The sequence below is a fragment of the Amblyraja radiata genome, chromosome 20 (genome assembly GCF_010909765.2).
Source record: "Amblyraja radiata isolate CabotCenter1 chromosome 20, sAmbRad1.1.pri, whole genome shotgun sequence".
NCBI lineage: Eukaryota > Metazoa > Chordata > Chondrichthyes > Rajiformes > Rajidae > Amblyraja > Amblyraja radiata.
In genome coordinates, this window is record NC_045975.1 from 1,833,108 (window position 1) to 1,857,506 (window position 24,399).

General features: G+C 44.4%; 1 protein-coding gene across 4 annotated transcripts in view; it reads left to right on the top strand.

Annotated features, from left to right (window-relative positions):
* kif18a (kinesin family member 18A) overlaps positions 1-24,399 on the top strand; it is a 69,731-nt gene that overhangs the window by 39,549 nt on the left and 5,783 nt on the right. For all 4 annotated transcript variants that reach the window (XM_033038625.1, XM_033038626.1, XM_033038624.1 and 1 more), the window contains 5 exons: positions 5,827-5,989; positions 8,650-8,814; positions 12,062-12,183; positions 14,348-14,586; positions 15,456-15,539. In XM_033038625.1, coding sequence (XP_032894516.1) covers positions 5,827-5,989; positions 8,650-8,814; positions 12,062-12,183; positions 14,348-14,586; positions 15,456-15,539 — 773 coding nt within the window. The remainder of the gene's footprint in view (positions 1-5,826; positions 5,990-8,649; positions 8,815-12,061; positions 12,184-14,347; positions 14,587-15,455; positions 15,540-24,399) is intronic.

The window sequence follows — 24,399 nt, forward strand, 5'->3', positions numbered from 1 at the left end:
AGCATTAGGAATGACAAAAAATGCTGAAGATACTCAGCGGGTGAGGCAGTCTGAAGAAGGGTCTCGAATCGAAACGTCGCCTATTCCTTCTCTCCACAGATTCTGCCTCACCCGCTGAGTTTCTCCAGCATTTTTTGTCTCCCTTTGATTTTTCCAGCATCTGCAGTTCTTTCTTAAACAATGGAACAGTGATGCTTTTTAAGGATAGTGATGAGGCATTACACAAGGCGTTCTGTGTTGTGTCTCAATGTAACTTTACAAGTTGAGCTTGAAGTTGGATTGGTCTTGTTGAATACGACTTTGACATGCATCAACACCAGATATCCTGCAGGGAGACAAACACGGATATTCAGTGGCTATCATGCCTCTCACCAATAACTAGGTAACATGAACAAAGGTATTTTAAAATACCAATAGTTCGACACTGATGGGGAAGCCAGTATTTTACAATATATTGGCAAAGTATTTCACGCATACTCTGATTTTGCTGTAAACTTGAATAAGGCTAAATAAAACGAGAGTAAAGAGATCCCCTAGTCCAATAAAAAAAATGATATGATTTATTTTAAAATACCATAAATTATACACTTAAGTTTATACATAAAGTATGATAGGCTCTTGTAGGCATATGAAATATAATATTTTGTACAAGTAGAGAACTTGTGAACTGAAGAGAACCTATCGCTTTGACAGTAGCAGTGAAAATGTGAAGTATTAATAGTGTTTCTGGGAAGTCTCTTGCATCAGTGGTTGGAACATACAGTGGTTCTGAGAGATGTAAATGTCTCTCTGCATCAATATTTTAACAATCTGACAACAACAACAAACCATGTACGTCAGAGTGAGATTAAGGAATATAATCACGTCTCTGACTTTTTTTAAATGTCGCAGAGTGCAGTTTTCAGTCCTTACACTGGTGTAAGTTAAAATAAAACATTAATGTCTCGAGTTTTTCTGATAAGATTAAAGAGGTTTTTCACCATGTTCCAGTTCAATTAATTGCAAACATATCAACATATTCATAGTTAAGCCTTATTCCATGAGGTTTTCAATAGAATTTGTTATAATCTATACAATCAAGAAGTATTCAGTATGCAAACCACAGGAATTCACCCACTCCACATTGCTTCAAAGATGTTAGCCAACTTTGTAGATGTAATATCTGAATTCGATTTAATAATGCAATAAATCACTTGTGAGCCAAAAATATTCATCTTCGTGTTGCACGACGACTCAAAAACACTTGAATAATTTCAAACAACATGAAATATGTGTAATTGATCATGAATTGAATTAAAACCTGAAAAACAAATTATAGATACCAAGAAATGTGATTACGTAGATCCGTGTATTTTGAGCTCCTTAATTTATTATTAATGAAAAGTAAAGCAAAAAGAAATTGGACTTTTCGCAAGTTGTGTGAAGTACATCATTTTTTTTTCAGGACAGGAAGCACCCTTTCAGATTCAGATTCAGATTCAACTTTAATTGTCATTGTCCGTGTACAGTACAGAGACAACGAAATGCATTTAGCATCTCCCTGGAAGAGCGACATAGCATATGATTTGAATAAATATTTACATTAGCATATATACAGACCTAGTGTTTTTCCTGTGGGAGGAGTGTCCAGGGGGGGGGGGGGGGGGGGGTGATTGGCAGTCACCGAGGTACGTTGTTGAGTAGAGTGACAGCCGCCGGGAAGAAGCTGTTCCTGGACCTGCTGGTCCGGCAACGGAGAGACCTGTAGCGCCTCCCGGATGGTAGGAGGGTAAACAGTCCATAGTTGGGGTGAGAGCAGTCCTTGGCGATGCTGAGCGCCCTCCGCAGACAACGCTTGCTTTGGACAGACTCAATGGAGGGGAGCGAGGCACCGGTGATGCGTTGGGCAATTTTCACCACCCTCTGTAATGCCTTCCGGTCGGAGACAGAGCAGTTGCCATACCATACTGTGATACAGTTGGTAAGGATGCTCTCGATGGTGCAGCGGTAGAAGTTCACCAGGATCTGAGGAGACAGATGGACCTTCTTCAGTCTCCTCAGGAAGAAGAGACGCTGGTGAGCCTTCTTGATCAGAGTTGAGGTATTGTGGGTCCAAGAGAGGTCATCGGAGATGTTGACCCCCAGGAACCTGAAGCTAGAAACACGTTCCACCTCCGTCTCGTTAATGTGGATGGGGGTGTGCGTGCCGCCCCTGGAGTTCCTGAAGTCTACAATGAGCTCCTTGGTCTTCTTGGAGTTAAGGGCCAGGTTGTTGTCAGCGCACCATGCTGCTAAGTGCTGGACCTCCTCCCTGTAGGCCGACTCATCGTTGTTGCTGATGAGGCCAATCACCGTTGTATCATCTGCATACTTGATGATGGTGTTAGTACCATGTACAGGTGTGCAGTCATAGGTGAAGAGGGAGTAGAGGAGGGGGCTCAGCACACAGCCCTGTGGAACGCCGGTGTTCAGGGTGAGGGTTGAAGAGGTGTGCTTGTCTAACCTAACAGACTGTGGTCTGTTGGTTAGAAAGTCCAGTATCCAGTTGCAGAGGGAGGGATCGATGCCCAGGTTACTGAGTTTGGTGATCAGTTTAGATGGTATAATGGTGTTGAATGCTGAGCTGTAATCGATGAACAGCATTCTTACGTAAGTGTCTCTGTTGTCGAGGTGGGAGGTGAAAACACCAGGACATATAGAGTGATACCATGTGGAAACAGGCCCAACTTTCCCACACCGGTCGACATGTCCCAGCAACATTAGTCCCACCTGCCCACTCTTGGTCCATAATCCCTCCAAACCTGTCCTATCCATGTACCTGTCTAACTGCTTCTTAAACGTTAGGATAGTCCCAGCCTCAACTACCTCCTCCGGCAGCTCGTTCCATACAACGACTCCCCCTTTGTGTGGAAAAGGTTACCCCTCAGATTCCTATTAAATCCTTTCCCCTTCACCTTAAACCTATGTTCTCTGGCCCCCGATTCACCTACTCTGGGCAAGAGAATCTGTGCATCTACTCGATCTATTCCTCTCATGATTTTGTACACCTCTGTAAGTTCACCCCTCACCCTCCTGCGCTCCAGGGAATAGAGTCCCAGCCTACTCTACCTCTCCCTATAGATCACACCCTCTAGTCCTGGCAACATCCTCGTAAAATGGCGTTGAGCACCATGCAAACGCACCTCATAATACTTCTGACGTTTTTGCCTCATTTAAGAACGAAAGCAGAGTGAGCTACTTGGTCCAACAAGCTTGCAGTGCCACTTCAGGTTGATCCAGCACCTCACTTTTGCAGCTCTCATTTCCTAACACCCATCTATCTCACCTTAGATTATTATTGATTAGATCGCTTGTCCTTGAGAATACCAGGGATTTGGAATCTCCTGCACACAAGTATCTCTTCTTCAGAGTTGTAAATGAGTACCATCCTGAGATTCTCCTAGTTCTTCATTTTCCAGGTAGAGGACATGGCATTGCAGCATCTAATCCGATAACCCCTCTCTACATCTCTTATCTCAATGAGGTTACCTCTAAGACCAATCTTACTCCACCTCCCTGCTTAATACAACACTCCACCTCCCTGAAAACAATCGTGCTGCCTTCCAAACCAAGTGCAGCACCAGAAACTGAAGTTGTAGTCATTACACCAACTGTGGTCACACCCAAGTACTGTAGAAACTCTGCAAGATTTCATGTGTTCACATTTTCAATTGTTTGAAACCCCTTCATTTTTACAAACTGCATCTCAGGAATCAATGCAGCAAGCCCCCAATGTACTCCAATTTATACCGATTTCTCATCACTTTAAAGATGCAGCATGGAAAAAACAATTGGGAGAGATACAGCATGGAAACAGGCCCTTCAGCCCACTGAGTCCATGCTGACCATCGATGATCCGTTGTCACTAGTTCTGTTACCCCACTTTCTCATCCACTCCCTACACGCGAGGTGCCATTGAGAGGCCAATTAACCTACAAACCCGCACATTTTCGGGATGGGGGTGGAAACCGGAGCACCCGGAGGAAACCCAAGCGGTCACAGGCAGAACATGCAAACTCCACACGTTCAGCACCCAAGGTCGGCATTGAACCAGTGTTTCTGGTGCGGTCAGTCAGCAACTCCACCAGCTGTACCACTGCTACTATTGTCATTTGTTTTTCTATTTCTTTTTCATGAGAGGTGATAGATTGACAATTTCCCATCTTTAGCACCTTGTCTACTCCACATCTCTTTGCAGACTTATTCCGTCACTCTCGCAACTCACTACCCCATCTAGACATACCGTTGGCCAGCTTGCATATATTAGTTTGTCTTTTCATCCAAGTGAATGTAATTGTGAATTATTTAGATCCAAAGGCTGGGCCGTCTCGCTAGTAATCGTCTGCCAGCCTGAAGATATTCCTTTTATTTATTTTTCTGTCTTTTAATCCACATATTTCAGATCCTTCCTTGACAGTGCTTCTCTTTCCGTAGATGCTGCCCAACTTGCTGAGCATTTTCAGGAATTTGCTTTATTTCAGATTTCCATCATTTTCAGAATTTTGATTTTCACACTAATATATTTATCCCTGTCCCAATTCTCGTTGGCCGGCTTACTTTATGTAACCGCCTCTATTGTGGACCCGTATCGAATGCCTTAATAAAAAAATATACTACATCCCCTTGGGGTGCTTGCATCATAGAGTGATACAGTGTGGAAACAGGCCCTTCGGCCCAACTTGCCCACACCGGCCAACATGTCCCAGCTACACTCGTCCCACCAGCATGCGCTTGGTCCATATCCCTCCAAACCTGTCCTATCCATGTACCTGTCTAACTGTTTCCTAAACGTTGGGATAGTCCCAGCCTCAACTACCTCCTCTGGCAGCTTGCTCCATACACCCACCATCCTTTGTGTGAAAAAGTTACCCCTCAGATTCCTATTAAATCTCTTCCCCTTCACCATAAACCTACTGTATATCTGCTGGTCCCCGATTCCCCTACTGTCGGCAAGAGACTCTGTGCGTCTACCCGATCTATTCCTCTCATTCTCTTTCTTTGTGACGGGATTTTTTGATTACTTGATTCTTTCCTTCCGTTGCTTTTTGGCCCTTTTACCACTCCAGCCAGTGTTTAATGTGGCACCTTATCTCCAATCTACACCAACTGCGCTTTTGTTCTTCTGCACAAAGATCTTTCCCCACTACAGCTGTTATGTAATCATTAATGCTTTCTAAATGTCAGACACCCTAGATCATTTAATTGCCGACATTAATCACAAGGCCACCTCATCTTTACAATAACTCCCAACATCTCATCCATTTGCTTCCAGCTGCACATCTAAACTATTTTGTAAATGCTCTGTGCGTTGAAGTGAAATGTCTTTGATTTTAGCTATTTATGACTTTTTCTTGAATTCCCTTTATTTATTGATACACTATTATAGAGTTCGCTCTGTTCCTTGTCTCTGCTGTTCATAATTCACCGCTTGTGGGACAGGCGCACAGACTGTGCGTCTATCGAGCTTGCTCTCTGCCTGGAGATGAACTCCCTTCTGATCATGATCCAACCTCCATTTTAGATATTAGAGTCTTTATCTCGAGGAATATGGGGATAGTGCAGGAATGAAGCATGGAGGTAAAATGTCAGCCATGAAATCTGGTCGCAGACTCCCTTTTCTTCCACACTTCAATGGCAAAGCATGTGCAGGAAAACACCCTTGGTCACACGAGCTCCTGGGCAGGTGGAGTTGCAATTTCTAGTAACAGTTGGTCAAGAACAATTCTTTGTGCCTTGCTTCTGCGTAGGTCACCATGAACCATTGCCGTGTACTTAATCCAGTTTGCCAAACTCTTTTCGTTTCTCCAGATTTGAAGAAGTCCTTGAAGACATCTTCCTCAAAAGACAGAAAGTCAGGATTAGCTGCTTGGATCTGGAACTGAAAATGAAGGAGGCGGAGCAGCTGACATTTTATTACAAACAGTGTCAGCAACATGCTCGATTGTTTCCATGTGAGCCTGCTACAGAAAGGGTGAGATGATTTGTCAGTGTGACAAAATGAAGTATAATATGAGCTGGTGACAATTGATTAATCGAATCCATTGCCACACAAGTCAAAAGATGGTGTCACTTTCTCGTTTAATACAATCATTGCATAAATAGTTCCACCAAAGAAATACTTTATCTTGATGTTAGTGAAATAATATAAAGGTTAAAATACAATTAATAACTTTGGATATAATATGTCCCGTGTGCACAGTGTTTGCATCTTTTGCTCCAGAAAGCATCGCTTGCAAATTTTGACAAAATGTTACACGATTTGCCTCTGTAATCAAAAAACGGCACAAATGCATTACAAAATCACAAAATCACTAGGTCACAAAATCTTAAATGAAACTTTAAATTTTGATGTTGGGAAATTCGTAGTTTTACATATTGTACACATTTACAGTAAAGGCAGCACGGTGGCGCAGCGGTAGAGTTGCTGCCTTGCAGCGCATGCAGCGCCGGAGACCCGGGTTCGATCCCGACTACGGGTGCTGTCTGTACAGAGTTTGTACGTTCTCCCCGTGACCAGCGTGGGTTTTCGCCGAGATCTTCGGTTTCGTCCCACACTCCAAAGACGTACATGTTTGTAGGTTAATTGGCTTAGCAAATGTAAAGAAATATTGTCCCTTGTGTGTGTAGGATAGTGTTAATGTGCGGGGAACGCTGGTCAGCGTGAACCCGGTGGGCCGAAGAGCCCGTTTCCACGCTGTGTCTCTAAACTAAACTAAACTTGATGATGACAAGGTTGCTTTGCCAAGGATGTAAAAGCTGTTTTTTGTTTGGCGTGACCCCTGTTTATTTTTACACTGCAGGCATCATGTGTAAGATGTAAATGCATTGCTGATTTTCATATGTTCTGTCGAGTTCACTGAACCATTTCATCCTCCTTTGCCAACATTACATAATGGCAAATGAGGAAGTTACAGTAGACAAGGGGTCTCGAGATGAATAACATCTTCAAATTAACTCACCTGCTGATAGTGCTACTCTCTCATTTAATGGACACCACACATGGCTTGCTTTAAGGGTTGGAATTTTTTGATGTACAAAAATTTCTCATTCTCTCCCTCTCCCCCTCCCCCTCTCCCTCTCCCTCTCCCTCTTTTCACCGAACACAGTAGAAATATCCCTCCTGCGCAAAGTTGAGAAAATCTCAATGAAAGTGGATCCTGGAGGATTTAGGACCTGTTTCTCATTTTGTATTGTAGCTCATTTCAGATTGCAAGAGAGTTGTTATGAATGACTTAAATATGTACAGCACAAGGCAGCATATACATTCGGGCAGCATGTATAGTGACAGATTTTCATATCATTTCAAGGAATCTTTCCTTTAGTCACTAATATTGAAGACGGGTTCAGGAGATAATGGAAACGCACTCCACTCCACTTGATAACATGTTACTTTCTCTGTACTCTTGTACTTCACCCCCTCTCCTAAATCTGTATTGTTAAAATACATCTTGCTTTTTTAAACATTTGTCATTTCTGACAAATTGGTCGGAACCATTTCTCTCCGTAGATTATATCTACCCAAACATTTCCAGCTTTGTGTCTGAGGGAACATGGTGCAAAAGCCGTTCCTGTGCGATGGTGTTGGCACCTGCTGACATTACAAACAGCGGAAGGTTATCGTCAGTCAGATCTTTTGTTATTGTCATTGTGGAAAATGATCCTCACTGCACAGCATTTGCATGATATTCATCCCTTATGTGATGTTTGTGTTGTTTCACACCCTTACGTTTATCTGTCTGCATTAGAGACCCCTGCATTAAAAAAAAGCAAAATTTTCTTAGGTTTATACCAACTGGTTTATACCAAGTGCTGGACTAACTCAGCGGGTCAGGCAGCATCTCTGGGGAATGTGGATAGGTGATGTTTTGGGTCAGGGCTGCAGGTGGCGGTGGGAGAGAAAGCTGGAAGAGAGGTTGCGGGCATGACAAAGTCTGTCGAGTGATAGGTGGAGAAGGAAGGAAGTGCATGTGCTGGTTTACAAAAAAAAAGCCGCAAAGTGCTGGAGTAAGTTCACAAGTTATAAGAGTAGAATTAGGCCATTCGGCCCATCGAGTCTCCTCCGCCATTCAATCATGGCTGATCTCTGCCTCCTAATCCAATTTTCCTGCTTTCTCCCCATAACCATTGACACCCGTTCTAATACAAGTTCACAATTTATAGAAGTAGGCATAGAGTAACTCAATGTGTCAGGCAGCATCTGTGGAGTACATGAATAGGTGACGTTTCACAGAGTGCTGGAGTAACTCAGTGGGTCAGGCAGCATCTGTGGAGAACATGGATAGGTGACGTTTCACAGAGTGCTGGAGTAACTCAGTGGGTCAGGCAGCATCTGTGGAGAACATGGATAGGTGACGTTTCACAGAGTGCTGGAGTAACTCAGCGGGTCAGGCAGCATCTGTGGAGAACATGGATAGGTGACGTTTCACAGAATGCTGGAGTAACTCAGTGGGTCAGGCAGCATCTGTGGAGAACATGGATAGGTGACGTTTCACAGAGTGCTGGAGTAACTCAGCGGGTCAGGCAGCATCTGTGGAGAAGGTGAATAAGTGATGTTTCAGGCTGGGGCTCCTACATCCCACTGAGTTTATTACATCCGCTTGATTAACGTGCATTAATTTGCCCACTGTTTAGGCATCCTGCAAGTATGAACGCAAGCTTGCTGCACTGAAAACACAACACTACCACATTCTACAGAAAATTAAAACTATGGAGAAGATGCTTGAAGAAAACAGTAACTGGTTGCACCGTGTTGAAAATGAGATGTGTTTATTGGGCCAAGATGGTAAAACACCGCAGGTAGAAATGAAATATATAATCTTTATCAGCTTTTATTAGATCTTCAACATTGGAGTAGCTGTTTTCAGATGGCAATATTGAAACCTTGTTAAAATCTATACTATTACCTGGGAGGATGAACTGGAGTTGAATTATCACCTCTTAAGGGCCTGTCCCACTTACTTGGTTTTTTTCGGCGACTTGCCCGGTATCCCGGCATAGTCGCAGCAGGTGGCCGAAAATTTTCAACATGTTAAAAATCCAGCGGTGACCAGAAAAAGGTACGACTCTTTGGGCGACTACTCACGACCATACAGAGGTCACCCGGCGACTCTTTGGGCGACTATTCACGACCAAACAGGCTTCACCCTGCGATGCGAGATGACGCCTGTATGGTCATGAGGAGTCACCCAAAGAGTCGTACCTTTTTCTGGTCGCCGCTGGATTTTCAACATGTTCAAAATTTTCGCCGACCTGCTGTGACTATGACGGGTGCCGGCAAGTCACGTAAAAATCGCGTATGTGGGACAGGCCCTTTATTTACTCACTTTATGAAGTCAAAAGATTTGCTGAACTGTGAGGATGGGATCAAAGGTTGATGTACAATATATTGTTTTTTTGATTCCAGTTTTACTTTGTGCGGCCCTCTCAGGCCCGATGTACTGCTCCATCTTGGACTAAATGACAAAGATAGGTAGTACAGTGGGAAGTATCATTGTACAATTAGCTGGCAATATTGCTTCAGAGTTATGTTTTGGCATCATGTGCAGTATGTCAACTAATGTGCATTAACTTTCTTAGCTCAGGAGAGCACAATGTAACACGGCAAATTTTCTGTACGGTGATGCAGCTGAAGATCTGCTGGCTCATGGCACCAGAGATCCGGGTTCGATCCTGACCTCGGGTGCTGTCTGTGTGGAGTTTGCACATTCTCCCTGTGACCATGTAGGTTCCCTCGGGGTGCTCCGGGTTCCTCCCACATCCCAGAGACCTACAGGTTTGTAGGTTAATTGGCCCTCTGTAAATTGCTCCTAATGTGTCGGGTGTGAGTGAGAAGTCGGGGTAACTTACACCTAGTATGTTCTACCTTGTCAGCATGGGCTTGGTGGGTCAACAAGTCTGTTTCCATGTTGTACAGTATCTCTAAACTATACTCGACTAAAGACTTCAATATGAAATGTAAAACATTGAACCAAATTTCTAAAAGCATAAACCGTCAACTAGTGCACTGCCATTTTCTGCAGTCAACTCACAGTGTTTAAGATGCGGTAGGCAAAACAAACAATGGTAACCGTCCCAAATAAACCAGAAAAAACCTTCTTTCAATCTTTGCTTGTCAAGAATCAGATTTCTATTGCCCCAGTCCCTGCACTCCCTCTCCTCTCCATGGTTCACCAGGTATGTTTTTTCAAAGATACAGCATGGAAACAGTCCCTTAGGCTCACCAAGTCCACGTCGACCATCGATCCATCACCCGTTGACACTCATTCTGGGCTATCCCACTTTCTCAGTCACTGCCTACATAATAGGGGGAACTCTTGTTTTAAAGAGGCCAATTAACCTACAAACCCACCGGCTTGGGGGTGTGGGGGGGACACTGGCGGAAACCCACGCAATCACAGGTAGACCGTGCGAACTCCACACAGTCAGAACCCGGGTCTCTGGCACTGAGGCAGCAGCTCAACCAAATGCGTCTCTGTGCCGCCCATGTGTTGGAAGTTCCTCCCTGAAAACCACCATGGTTAGGCTTGTGACAGACAAATATCATTCAAAATATGCAAATGAGTTGGTTACACCTGTTGAGTGAACAATAAGGGCATAGAATATTTATCCACATAACATTCAGGCATTAAGGAGATTTCAGATGCTGAAATCCAACTTGATTTTCTGCAAATGGGTGTTTGAAGTTGTGACGTTGTGTTATAGTTGTACCGGGTGTTGGTGAGGCCACGTTTGAAATAATAATAATAATGGATGGGATTTATATAGCGCCTTTCTAATACTCAAGGCGCTTTACATCGCATTATTCATTCATTCCTCAGTCACACTCGGTGGTGGTAAGCTACTTCTGTAGCCACAGCTGCCCTGGGGCAGACTGACGGAAGCGTGGCTGCCAATCTGCGCCTACGGCCCCTCCGACCACCACCAATCACTCACACACATTCACACACAGGCAAAGGTGGGTGAAGTGTCTTGCCCAAGGACACAACAACAGTATGCACTCCAAGCGGGATTCGAACCGGCTACCTTCCGGTTGCCAGCCGAACACTTAGCCCATTGTGCCATCTGTCATCCCGAAGTACTGTGTTCAGTTTTGGTCACCTTGCTTTAGGAAGGAAACGTTAAGCTGGGAAAAGTGCAGCGAAGATTTACGAGCATGTTGGCAAGTATCAAGAGCCTGAGCTATTGAGAAAGGTTGGGCAGGCTAGGACTTTACTCCTTGGAGCACAGGAGGATGAGGGGCGATCTTGTAGAGGTGTGTAAGATCATGAGGGGAACAGATCGGGTGAGTGCAGTCATTTTCCCAGGGTAGGGGGAACAAGAACGAGAGGGTAGACACTAAATGCTGGAGTAACTCAGCGGGTGAGGCAGCATTTCTGGAGAGAAGGAATGGGCAGCGTTTTCGGCTCGAGACCTTTCTTCAGACCAGGGGTATAGATTTAAGCTGAGAGCGGCAAGATTTAATAGGACACTGAGGTTCGTAGAACCATTCTACCGTGGGACGGCATAGAAGCGAATCATTAGAGATACTGCTTCACCGCGCCAGAGACCCGGGCTCAATCCTGACTACGGGTGCTGAAAGTTTATATGTTCTCCCTATGACCGCGTGGGTTTTCTCCTAGTGCTCCAGTTTCCTCCCACACTACAAAGACGTACAGGCTTGTACGTTGATTGGCTTCAGTAAAAATTGTAAATTGCCACTAGAGTGTAGAATAGTGCTAGTGTATGGGGAATCATTGGTCAGTACAGACTTGGTGGGCTGAAGGGCCTAGCTCTGTGTTGTATCACTGAACTAAACAAAATACTTGGTTGTTAAACTCAGACTGTTTAGCTTTAATGTGGAGGGTCCATCAGCACTTGTTCTGGGCTGTATTTGTCAAATGTATTTGTGCCTTTTACCTTTTCTATATCCACAATCAAACATTTTATGTTGCTCAAGTGTTTACATGCTGGTCACTCCGTGTATTTCTAGCTGTGTATTTTGATTGATAAGAGGTGTACACTGCAGATAGCACATTTGTTCTGAGAAAAATATTTTTGTTAACAGGTCCTGAAGCAAGAATTACAGCGCTGTCGTTTAAAGATGGAAGTAATGGACTTGAAACATCAAATTCAGCACATGGCTCAGTTGTTTTGTCTCCAAAAACCAGTGAACAGAAGAACAGAAAAGTAAATCCCTCGATCGCATTGATCATAATGACATCTTGAATTAAATTTACTGCTTAATAATTAATTTAAATTACAGAGCTGCACAAGACCAACTCCACATCTGTGAGTACACAAAAATGCTGGAGAAACTCAGCGGGTGCAGCAGCATCTATGGAGCGAAGGAAATAGGAAACGTTTCGGGCCGAAACCCTTCTTCAGACTGATAGGGGGTGGCGGGGAGAAGGAAGGAAAAAGGAGGAGGAGGAGGAGCCCGAGGGCTGGGGGATGGGAGGAGACAGCCCGAGGGCTGAGGAAGGGGAGGAGACAGCAAGGGCTAACAAAATTGAACATTGAATTCTCCCAATTTTGTTAGCCCTTGCTGTCTTCTCCCCTTCCTCAGCCCTCGGGCTGTCTCCTCCCATCCCCCAGCCCTCGGGCTCCTCCTCCTCCTTTTTTCTTTCTTCTCCCCGCCACCCCCTATCAGTCTGAAGAAGGGTTTCGGCCCAAAACGTTACCTATTTCCTTCGCTCCATAGATGCTGCCGCACCCGCTGAGTTTCTCCAGCATTTTTGTGTACCTTCGATTTTCCAACATCTGCAGTTCCTTCTTGAACACTTCCCCACATCTGTGGGTCTGTGTTACCATTCACAATTTCACGCCTTTAACTCACCGTGTCTTCCCAATTGGGTCCGAGCTGACTCTAGGGATCACAGAGATCATAAATTATGGATGATTTATAATATTAAAAATGTTGGGAAGAATAGATAGGGTAGATAGTCAGAACCTTTTCCCCTCTAGGGTGGAAATGCCCGAGACTGGAGGGCACAGCTATAAGGTGAGCGGGGGAAAGTTTAATGGAGAAACAAAGAACTGCAGTTGCAGGTTTATACCAAAGATGGACACAAAGTGCTGGAGTAGTAACTCAGCGGGTCAGGCAGCATCCCTGGTGAAAAAGGATGGGTGGCGTTTTGGGTCTGGCCCCCTCTTCAGAATGGATGGGTGTGGTGGGGGGAGGGGGGGGGGGGAGTGGGAGGTGAAGAGCTGGGGGCGTCAGGCAGCATCTCTGGAGAAAAAGGATGGAGATGTGCAGGGCAGGTTTTGTTTGACACAGATTAGTGGGGGCCTGGAACGCACTGCCCGGGGTGGCAGTGGAGGCGTTTAACATAGCGTGCAGGGGATAGAGGGTTATGGCAGATGAGATTGGCACAAACACTGTGGGCTGAAGGGCCCAGTAGTGTGTTCTAACCAGTAGAAGATCTATTCTGTACAAATGCAGGCTATCAGATGATAGAGCAGTAAGTATGGATGACTGGCCACTCTGGCTGTTGTGGGCAAATTGATTGTATCTTCCACATTTTCAACATGATTTTGAACTATTTAAGTGCAGTGTGTTCTTTTGAAAGGAAAGGTTTTAGGTGTTGCAACATGTAATTTAAGTGAAGCCTCGGTATCAGTATTTAAAGATGATGATTTGCTATTAAGTGCAGTAAAAGATTTTCAGCCTGTTTGGTTGCAGAGGTCGACTCAGTAGTAATTTAAACCCCCATGACCGTAATCAGTCAATCAACCAAATGCAAAATCTCATTTTATCCTTTTAACTCGCTGTTATAGAAACAGTCTTGACAAGTCTTGTTATTTTAAATTGGAAAGAGTGGCAGATCTATTCATAGAACAGTACAGCACAGGGACAGGCCCTTCGGACCACAATGTCTGTGCTGAACATGATGCCCAGAACAACTCTTATCTGCCAGCACGTGATCCATAGCCCTCCATTCCCTGCATATTGAAGTACCTATCCAATAGTGTCTACGTGCCTCTCCACCTCCACCACCAACCTTCAGCAGCGCGTTCTAGCTACTCTGTGTAGTTATATTTAACAACCCGCACATCGCCTTTAATCTTTGCTCCTCTCACCTTAAAGTAATGCCCTCTGGTATTTGACATTTCCATCCTTGTGGGAAAAAGTTCTGACTGTTTACTCTATCTGTGCTCTCATGATTTTATACTTCGATTTGAACCTAGACTACAAAAACTGAATAGATATTCGAAAACAAAATTTCAAAATGCTGTATACGAACCCTTGCAGCGTTTTAGCGATGTTGTATCTTAAGTTTAGTTTGGTTTATTGCCACGTGTAGTGATGTACAGTGCTGTAGTATTTATTTGTTTTTCTCTCATTTCACAGGCTTACGAATATTTTACTACCTGCATTCCACCAGCAATATCAGACATTGAAAAGAGCTGGACTTGTTTCAGCGACTGCCCAGGATACATTTGCAGAGGTGGAGCAGTTATTAAAAGATGAGAATGGGAAAGTCTGGGAAGATCAGATTACAGAATTGCCCGAACAGATATCTGATCGGCTAAATATTGCCTCAATCATGAACTTTTCGCAATTTGCCTATTGCCAGGCTACACCTTGCAGTACGTACACACTTTACTTCATCGGGTTTAACAAATGAATTTTGGGTTTAAAGTGTATCACAATTTAGGGGGAAGTAGCTTCCAATAGCTGGAGGTCAGTAAACAAATGATTGGTTTAAGGTTTAAAAAGAAAGAATAAGTGCTGGAGTAACTCAGCGGGTCAGGCAGCATCTGCGGAGAACATGGATAGGTGGCGTTTCACAGAGTGCTGGAGTAACTCAGCGGGTCAGGCAGCATCTGTGGAGAACATGAATAGGTGACGTTTCGGGTTGGGACCCTTTTTACAGAACAATTGTAGGGGAGGGGTGAAGGAAAGCTGGAAGAAAGGAGGGACAGAACAAAGCGTTGGCAGATAATGTGAACACAAGCTAGAAGTGGGGCTGAGAGGCAGATGGTTGGACAAAGGCCAGAGATGAAAAAAGCATGAAGGTGAGAGACAAAAGGATGGATGATTGTGAAATGTGAAGCCAAGCGGATGGGATGTACATACGAAAGAAGAAGGGTCGAGACCCTTCTTCAGACAGTGCAAATGTTAATTTATTTCTGCCAATAATGAAGAATGTGATCTAACTGCCATTTGATAAATCTCTACAATTCTCAGCATTTCATTATTTCAGGCATATAAATGGCAAAACATTTTCAAGATGGGAACGGTTGTATGGATAGGGAAAGTTTAGCAGGATATGGGACAAACGTGGGCAGCTGGGACTAGTCTAGATGGAACATCTTGGTTTGTGGGGTGGAGTTGGGCCGAAGGGTCTGTTTCCATGCTATATGACTCTTTGTCCCTGTTTTAGTCACTGTTGTGATTCTAAGTGAACATTTACACCAGGTTGAAATCATTAGCTCAGCGTTATTTTTGTATTTAGATTCAACAAAATCCGGCAGTGCACATAAGGCAACCACAGAAGTCAAGAAGAACACATCCCCTGATCCACTAAAACCATCAATAGGTAGGTGGAATATTCTTTTTGTCAATACATTTTAGTTTAGTTTAGAGGTACAGCGTGGAAACAGGCCCTTCGCCCCACTGGGTCCGCACCGCCCAGTGATCCCCACACACTAACACAATCCTACACAGACCGGGGACAATTTACACTTATACCAAGCCAGTGGAGTGTGGGAGGAAACCGAAGATCTCAGAGAAAACCCATGCGATCACCGGGAGAACGTACAAACTCCCAGAGACTAGCTGTGGTCGGGATGGAATCCGGGTCTCTGGCGCTGTTAGTGCTATAAGGCAGCAACTCTAACGTCTAACGCTGCGCCACCGTGCCGCCCTTTAATATTAACATTTAATATTACTGATTTCTTTGACTTTTTAAATCACTTACCAAAATATCCAATCTGTAGGTTAAAAATAAAATCTTGGAATGCTGCATGCAGCTCAGTACAATATGCAATCAATAGAATAAACATTGAAAAGTCTAGCAACCAGAAACACTCTTTCATGGCTTTACCCGAGAGCTGGTTTGCTCTCGCCATGCACGTTCTTGCACGCTGTTCCTTATTCCACCTGTCCATCTTGGCTCAAATTTGGCCATTTAGGACTGAGATGAGGAAAAATGTTTTCAGCCAGAGAGTTGTGCATCTGTGGAAGGCAGTGGAGGCCAATTCACTGGATGTTTTCAAGAGAGAGTTGGACATAGCTCTTCGAGCTAACGGAATCAAGGAATATGGGGAGAAATCAGGAACGGGGTACCGATTTTGGATGATAAGCCATGATCATATTGAATGGCGGTGCTGGCTCGAAGGGCCGAATGGACTACTGCACCTATTTTAAATGTTGCTAAATCATCATCCCACTCACTTCCCCCCCCCCCCCCCCCCACCCAGCCAAAAATGGCCCACCCTGGTTATTCCTTCTCTCTGCTCTGTTATCAGGCTTCTCCATAAGATGGGGGCACTGTCCGATTCACCTCTACCCCATAGACTTTATCTCTGGAACTGATACACTACAATGCTGAGAACTATATTCTATACTCCATGGATTTCACTTTGCTCCTACCTATTATACTTGGGCTCGATTGTATTCATATATGGTATATCTGATTTGGGTAACATGCAAAACAAAGCTTTTCACTAGACCTTGGTGCATGTGACAATGAACTTAACCTTGGGTTTAGTTATCAGGAATCAGGAGGCAGCTCAAATGTCAGCGAAGCATCACTCCCTGCCGAGCTCAATGCGTTTTACGCACGCTTTGATAGGGAGAACACTGATGTGCCTTCCCGAGCCCCCATCCGCTGTGATGGTATTTCAGTCTCGGTCACAGAGGCCGACGTCAGGAAATCCTTCAAGGGGATGAACCCTCGGAAAGCGCCTGGACCTGATGGTATACCCGGTCGTGTTCTAAAATCCTGTGCGGACCAACAGGCTGGAGTTTTTACGAACATTTTCAACCTCTCACTTCTGAGGTCTGAGGTTCCCACCTGCTTTAATAGGGCATCAATTATACCAGTGCCCAAGAAGAGTAAGGTGACGTGCCTCAATGACTATCGACCAGTGGCACTAACGTCTGTGGTGATGAAGTGCTTTGAGAGGCTGATCATGGCACAAATCAACTCCTACCTCGACAAGAACCTGGACCCACTGCAGTTCGCTTACCGCCAAAATAGATCGACGGTGGATGCGATCTCACTGGCTCTCCACTCCACTCTGGACCACTTGGACAACAAAAACTCATATGTCAGGCTGTTATTCATTGATTACAGTTCGGCATTTAACACAATCATCCCCTCCAAGCTGGTTACCAAACTCGCAGAACTGGGTCTCTGCGCATCCCTCTGCAACTGGATCCTCGACTTCCTCATCCACAGACCACAGTCTATCCGTATTGGTGGAAATGTGTCAGCCTCAATAACAATCAGCACGGGAGCACCTCAAGGCTGCGCGCTCAGCCCCCTGCTGTACTCGCTCTATACTCATGACTGTGTAGCTGGACATAGTGCGAACTTCATCATCAAGTTTACCAACGACACCACTGTTGTGGGACGTATCACTGATGGTGACGAGTCAGAGTATGGAAGTGAGACGGACCGATTGACCAAATGGTGCCAGCACAACAACCTGGCCCTCAACACCAGCAAAACCAAGGAACTGATTGTGGACTTTGGAAGGGGTAGGATCGGGACCCACAATCCCGTTTATATCAACGGGACGATGGTACAGGAGCCAGAAATCTGGTACATCAAGGTTCAGGAACATCTTCCCCACAGCCATCAGACTATTATACTGGCCATCAAACAAACTCTGAACTATAACAGCCTATTGCACTTTATCTGTTTATTTATGTGTATATATATATATATGGTCTATAGACACACTGAACTGTTCTGTATTTATGCTTACAATACTCTGTTGTGCTGCAGCAATGCAAGAATTTCATTGTCCTATCTGGGACACATGACAATAAACTCTCTTCACTTGACTTAGTTATTGTCACGTGTAATGAGATACAGTGAAACACTTTGTTTTGCATGCTGTCCAAACTTACCATACATAAATGCAATCAGTTCAATGTGAGTACAATACATAGAGTGCAACATTTGGTTCTCTGTACTGTAGCAGATCAGTTTCATCGACAAAGCCTAATGTCCGCAATGGGGTAGAGGAGGATTGCTTCTGGAATGGCCGTGGATGGTCCATGCTTTCAAGCTTCTGTAAGGAATGGCCGTGTGATGGGACAAGCCTTTGATTCTGTTGGCTGCTTTTCTGAGACAGCTTGAGGTGTACATGGACTCAGTTGTGGGAAGTCTGGTCTGTGTGATGGACTGGGCTACATTTACAGCTCTCTGCAATTTCTTGCGGTTTTGGGCAGAGCTGTTGCCACGCCAAGCTATGATGCAACACAACATTATTCTTAACCTTAATCTTCCTCTGGACTGCTATCCGCCCAGAGCCCCTCTCTTCTTCCCCCCCCCCCCCCCCCCCTCATCTCCCATGTGCACACATTCATTTCAGCACCAGTAGATTTGCTGCCTTACAGCACTTGCTGTGCCAGAGACCCCGGTTCGATCCCGACTACAGCTACTGTCTGAATGGAGTTTGTACGTTCTCCCCGTGATCGCGTGGGTTTTCTCTGAAATCTTCTGTTTCCTCCCGCACTCCAATGACTTGCAGGTATGTAGGTAAATTGACTTGGTACGTATAAAATTTGTCCCTAGTGTGTGTGTAGGATAGTGTTAATGTGCGGGGATCGCTGGTCGACGCTGACGCTGTGGGCCGGTCATTGTGTCACTCAACCCTCCCTCCCATCCCCGTCTGGAAACTGCACCGTCCAATGTCTATAGTTTGGCCGACAAACACCACCGCAAAGCAGTAGCCTGAAAAAATGTGATGTGTGATTTAAATATGTCAAGTTGACCTCTGCTGCTCTGTAAACACTGGGCTGCAAGCCAGACATGCAATGTTAATGCCTTTTTTGATCATCATAACTGCTGGAGGAACTGCGTGTGGGGTGGGGGGGGCGTTGAGTAGGAAGATGGATGGGGCTTTCCCCTGGATCTTCGTCATGGGTCACGGGACCGCTTGAGTCACCCTTTTAAGTGAGTTCCTCAGTAATTAATATTTCCAAATCAATCTTTCACTGGCTTTATTACAGTCTGCATACTTTCGTGATGTCTGAACAATCTCCAGTGTGTTTAAGAAGGAACTGCAGATGCTGGAAAATCGAAGGTAGACAAAAGTGCTGGAGAAACTCAGCGGGTGCGGCAGCATCTATGGAGTGAAGGAGATGGGTGGTGTTTCGGCCCGAAACCCTGAAGGAAATAGGCAAAGTTTCGGCCCGAAACGTTGCCTATTTCCTTCGCTCCATAGATGCTGCTGCACCCACTGAGTTTCTCCAGCATTTTTGTCTACCTTCGATTTTCCAGCATTTCCTTCTGAGATGCATTTAGCAGGTCAGGTAGTGTCATATTCCGGATGACAGAATGAATGACAACTTACACACAGGTTGCCTGGATCACGAGAGAGAGAGGTTTGTTACCCAGCATTCCCTGCTGATATTGAACACCGACTCATTATCATATACATGAATATGCATGAATACATTACAGGTAGCACTTGTCGAAAGTGAAACTGTTAATGTATCAGCTCCGAACAAACCTTCATGTTTAGTTTCCGTCATAAACTACTGTGTGGACCAGCACTTCCCCCTAACAGAAATCTGTTTAGGAATACAATTTCAATTTGTGAATAGTGGCATCCAACCAGATTTCCCACAGTTTAATAACGGGGGTGATGTTGTATTTAAAGCACCCACTCACCTAGTTCCAAGCGATGGGTGGGATTAAAACTGACACCCTCCATCTTGGCTCTTCACAACCTTCACCGAATGGATTCGAGTTGATTTCTTGTGCTATTTCTTCCGTGTCTTTTTACCTGCTTCTAATTACACAACTTCTTACTAAGGTCATCCATTTGTAGAAACTGAACAAGAAAGAAGTTTGTGTTTTAAGTATTTTTAATAAATTGAGCAAAAAGATAAACAACATCAGCAAATATTTTCTGGTGTGGCAACGACACGAAATGTGTTTCTAATAATGTAGTGTGCTTTCTTTCTTCTTTAGAGCCTCTTTGTTTAATTTGATTTATTAAAGTACTAGCAGAATAAATGACTTTTTATGTACCTTTCCATGTCCATTTCCCATTACAGCTGTTTTTCCCCCTGCTGTTCGCTACCTTTTTACTGTTTACTACCTTAGGCAAATTTTGTATAATTGGGTGCTTTCATAATTAAATAACTCAATTTTCCTTATTGTAAAACACTGAAAATCCCAGCACACTAGAATAAAGGTGAAATTCATAATGGCTCATTGTAGACACTAATTAAAATGTCTGACATATTTTAATTTTTTCTCATGTAATTCACTATGGAACTGAATGTTTGTAGAAAATAGAAAACTTCAATGAAATGAGAGGAACTGTTATGAAAGTGTTATTTTACATTACATCATTCACTGTAATTGCCATTGACAGCATGCTGTCTCTTATAAAAATATGAGTGCCTTGTTATTGCTGAAAAACAGACAATTAGCTCTGCTATTGTCCTTAAATCTCCATTGGAGGTATCGTGGATTGGAGGACTATATATAAGGGGAATAAACTGGGAGGCCGGGTTTGTTTTCCCTGGAGTGAAGAAGGCTGAGGGGTGACCTGAGATTGAGTGAGGGGCATTGATGGTAGTTAGTCAAAGTATACTTCATGTGAGAGTGGAATCGAACAACAAATTACAACGTAGGCTGAAGGTGAAGGGAAGTTTTAAAGCAGTTCTAAGGGGGAAGTTTTATCTCCCACCCCCCCGCCCCCCCCCCCACCAGAGTGCTTGATATCTGCATCACGACCAACGGAGGAATCAAGTATAATTGCCAGGTCTAAGAGCAACGTAGACAGTACTTGGGCAAGGCTTTGAGGAAGACTGTCCTAATTTGGGATTAGTGTAGGTGGGCATAGACGGTGTGGATCACAGGCCCTGTTTGAATGCTGTACAATCGTCTCCATCACCTTGGTCCATTGCCAGTATTTCCTTTGCAGTTTGTGCCATAACTCTCCACTTTGCCTTATCAAAATGTGTTTGAAATGTGCCAGTGTTGTCTATCACGTTTGTTTCAGGCCATCTGCAGCTGAATGCATTTTTTTGATCAGTCAATAAAGCCGAGCAATAAACGCAGGTCTTTGTTGACCACATAACATTAATATTCATATAAAGGCCACTGCAATTAGCTCTTTGATGTCTGTTACTAAAATGGCCTGTACGGTAGAGTGTGTAAGTAGTTTTTCGATCATGTCATGGCGTTAAGTTCTTGGGTCACCTCAAAACATGTGTGTAGCCGGTGATACTGGCCCTCTGCATCATGAACTAACACTGACTGATCTATCTCTCCCTCCTAACCCCATTCTCCTGCCTTCTCCTCATAACCCCTGACACCCGTAATAATCAGCAATCCATGTATCTCTGCCTTAAAAATATCCACTGACTTGCCCCCACAGCCTTCCATGGCAATAAATTCCACAGATTCACCACCCTCTGACTAAAGAAATTTCTCCTCATCTCCTTTCTAAAATAACGTCCTTTAATTGTGAGGTGAGGCGAGGGCCATTGTGGTCATCTTGCCCATTTAATAATGCCAGCTCAGGACAGGCAGCAATGAGCAATCTGCAGTCTGCTCATTTCTGGCAACAGCACTTGGGCAAGATGGATATGTTTCATTAAAGTTTTTTGGGGGGTTTTGGCAATTATTAAAGTATCGGCACTGCCCGTTAGACAAAAACATGGAAATTACAAAATTTCACGTTGGGATTCAAAACTTAAAAGTGGAAGACTATAATATTTTGTACGGAATGTTGGTAGATCTTTACAAAATGTACAAGATATTTTCTATGAAGGAAATGCATCTGCTAGAAATATATCACCCTCGTCATACCATATAACTTCCATTGCTTGATACTGTTTAAGAAAGAACTGCAGATGCTGGAAAAATCAAAGATTAGACAAAATTGCTGGAGAAACTTAGCGGGTGAGGCAACATCTATCGAGAGAATGAATAGGTGACATTTTGGGTCGAGACCCATCTTCTCTCGACCCAAAACGTCACCTATTCCTTCGCTCCATAGATGCTGCCTCACCCGCTGAGTTTATCCAGCATTTTGGTCTAACTTTGCTTGATACAGTGATGCATCTGAAAGGTTTGTTCATTCTGTTGCCCACCTCCTTGGTTCTCTGCTCCGTGGCTCTAACAAGAGAGGATGAGTGGGCCAGTTGGGAGCCTTGTGCTTGCCTCTGTCCTTGAATAAGATAATAATAATAATAATAATAATAATAATAATGGATGGGATTTATATAGCGCCTTTCTAATACTCAAGGCGCTTTACATCGCATTATTCATTCACTCCTCAGTCACACTCGGTGGTGGTAAGCTACTTCTGTAACCACAGCTGCCCTGGGGCAGACTGACGGAAGCGTGGCTGCCAATCTGCGCCTACGGCCCCTCCGACCACCACCAATCACTCACACACATTCACACACAGGCAAAGGTGGGTGAAGTGTCTTGCCCAAGGACACAACGACAGTATGCACTCCAAGCGGGATTCGAACCGGCTACCTTCCGGTTGCCAGCCGAACACTTAGCCCATTGTGCCATCTGTCGTCCCACTATGATAATGGTTCATCTTCCTCTTCAATGACACTTTCCTGCACTAACACACAAACCTCCGTTTCCTTAACATCCAAGTATTTGTCAACCTTTGCTTTCAGTACACTCATCAGCTGAACTTCCACATGCCTTACACAATGTCAATCAAAATATCATGTCAGGGGAAATGGGGAGAAGGCAGGAACGGGGTACTGATTGGGGATGATCAGCCATGATCACATTGAATGGCGGTGCTAGCTCGAAGGACCGAATGGCCTACTCCTGCACCTATTGTCTATTGCCTTATTCCATCGACATGGGCGTTACCATTACTTTTCAATGGGTCAAAACATCGTCGCATTTCCTTCTCAACTCCACAGGGGAAACTATACAATAACAGGGTTCAGATGTTTGTAAAGGCCTGTCGCTGCTGTCATGGACAAGCAAGATGGAACTTTTAATTCATTTGATTTAATTAAATCTCCACATTTGGTTTAAAATGAGCAGAAAATAAAGAATCAACTGTACTCAAAGTATTAACTAAAATGCATATTTTTCTTAAGTTCCATATATTTCTGGAAATACTGCCTCTGATACACGATAAAATAGAACAGAACAGAACAGTGAATGAATGGGCTCCGGCCCACAATATCCGTGCTGAACATAATGCCGTTATATTGATCACGTGCCTGTACATCATCCACATCCCTCTATTCCCTGCACTTCAGTGTACCTGCCTGAAGGATTCGTAAACGCCACACTCGTACCTGCCTCCACCATCACCCCTGGCAGTGCACTGTATGTCACCTCCACCCTCTGTGTCAAATACCTTGCCCTGCACAACTTCATTCGACTTTCCCCCCTCTCACCTTACAGCTGTGCCCTCTAGTTTAGAGATACAGTGCGGAAACAGGCCCTTCAGCCCACCGAATCCGCACCAACCACGATCCCCACACACAAACACTATTCTACACACATGGGGGACAATTTACACTTACACCAAGCCTATTAACCTACACATCTTTGTAGTAGTGGGCATTTTCACCCTTGGGGGGGGGGGTAGGTCCTGACTGTCTACCCCATCTATCCCTCACATAATTTAAGATACAAAATGTGGAAAGAAGAAAAGCCCATAACGTTATTCTGTCCATGTTTTGCGATCATCCAAATCCCTTGCATCAGTGTGTATGTATATTTATGAATAAAATCTATGACCTGAACTGTGACATGCATATGCTAAGTATTGATTTCTTGCAGTTGGCATTAATATTGTGGTTCCGTCAATTTTTTGGCGACCGGAAATATGTTGGAGAATGACTCGACTAACATCACTTGGAAGAGTTCCCAACTAAATGTGGAAACAATCCCAGGGAGTGTTGTAAATCGTTTTAATAGTTTGTCAGCCAGTCTGCCCTGCAAAGAACATGCTGTATTCTGGCAGAAGACTGATATTGATTAGATGTGTGATGGTAGACAAAAATGCTGGAGAAACTCGGCGGGTGAGGCAGCGTCTATGGAGCGAAGGAATAGGTGGCGTTTCGGGTCGAGACCCTTCTTCAGACTGACGTCGAGACCCTTCTTCAGATTAATGTGGAGGTGGGGCAGGGGCGGGTTCCCGCCCCTCCCCCATCTCCACATCAGTCTGAAGAAGGGTCTTGACCCGAAACGTCACCTATTTCCT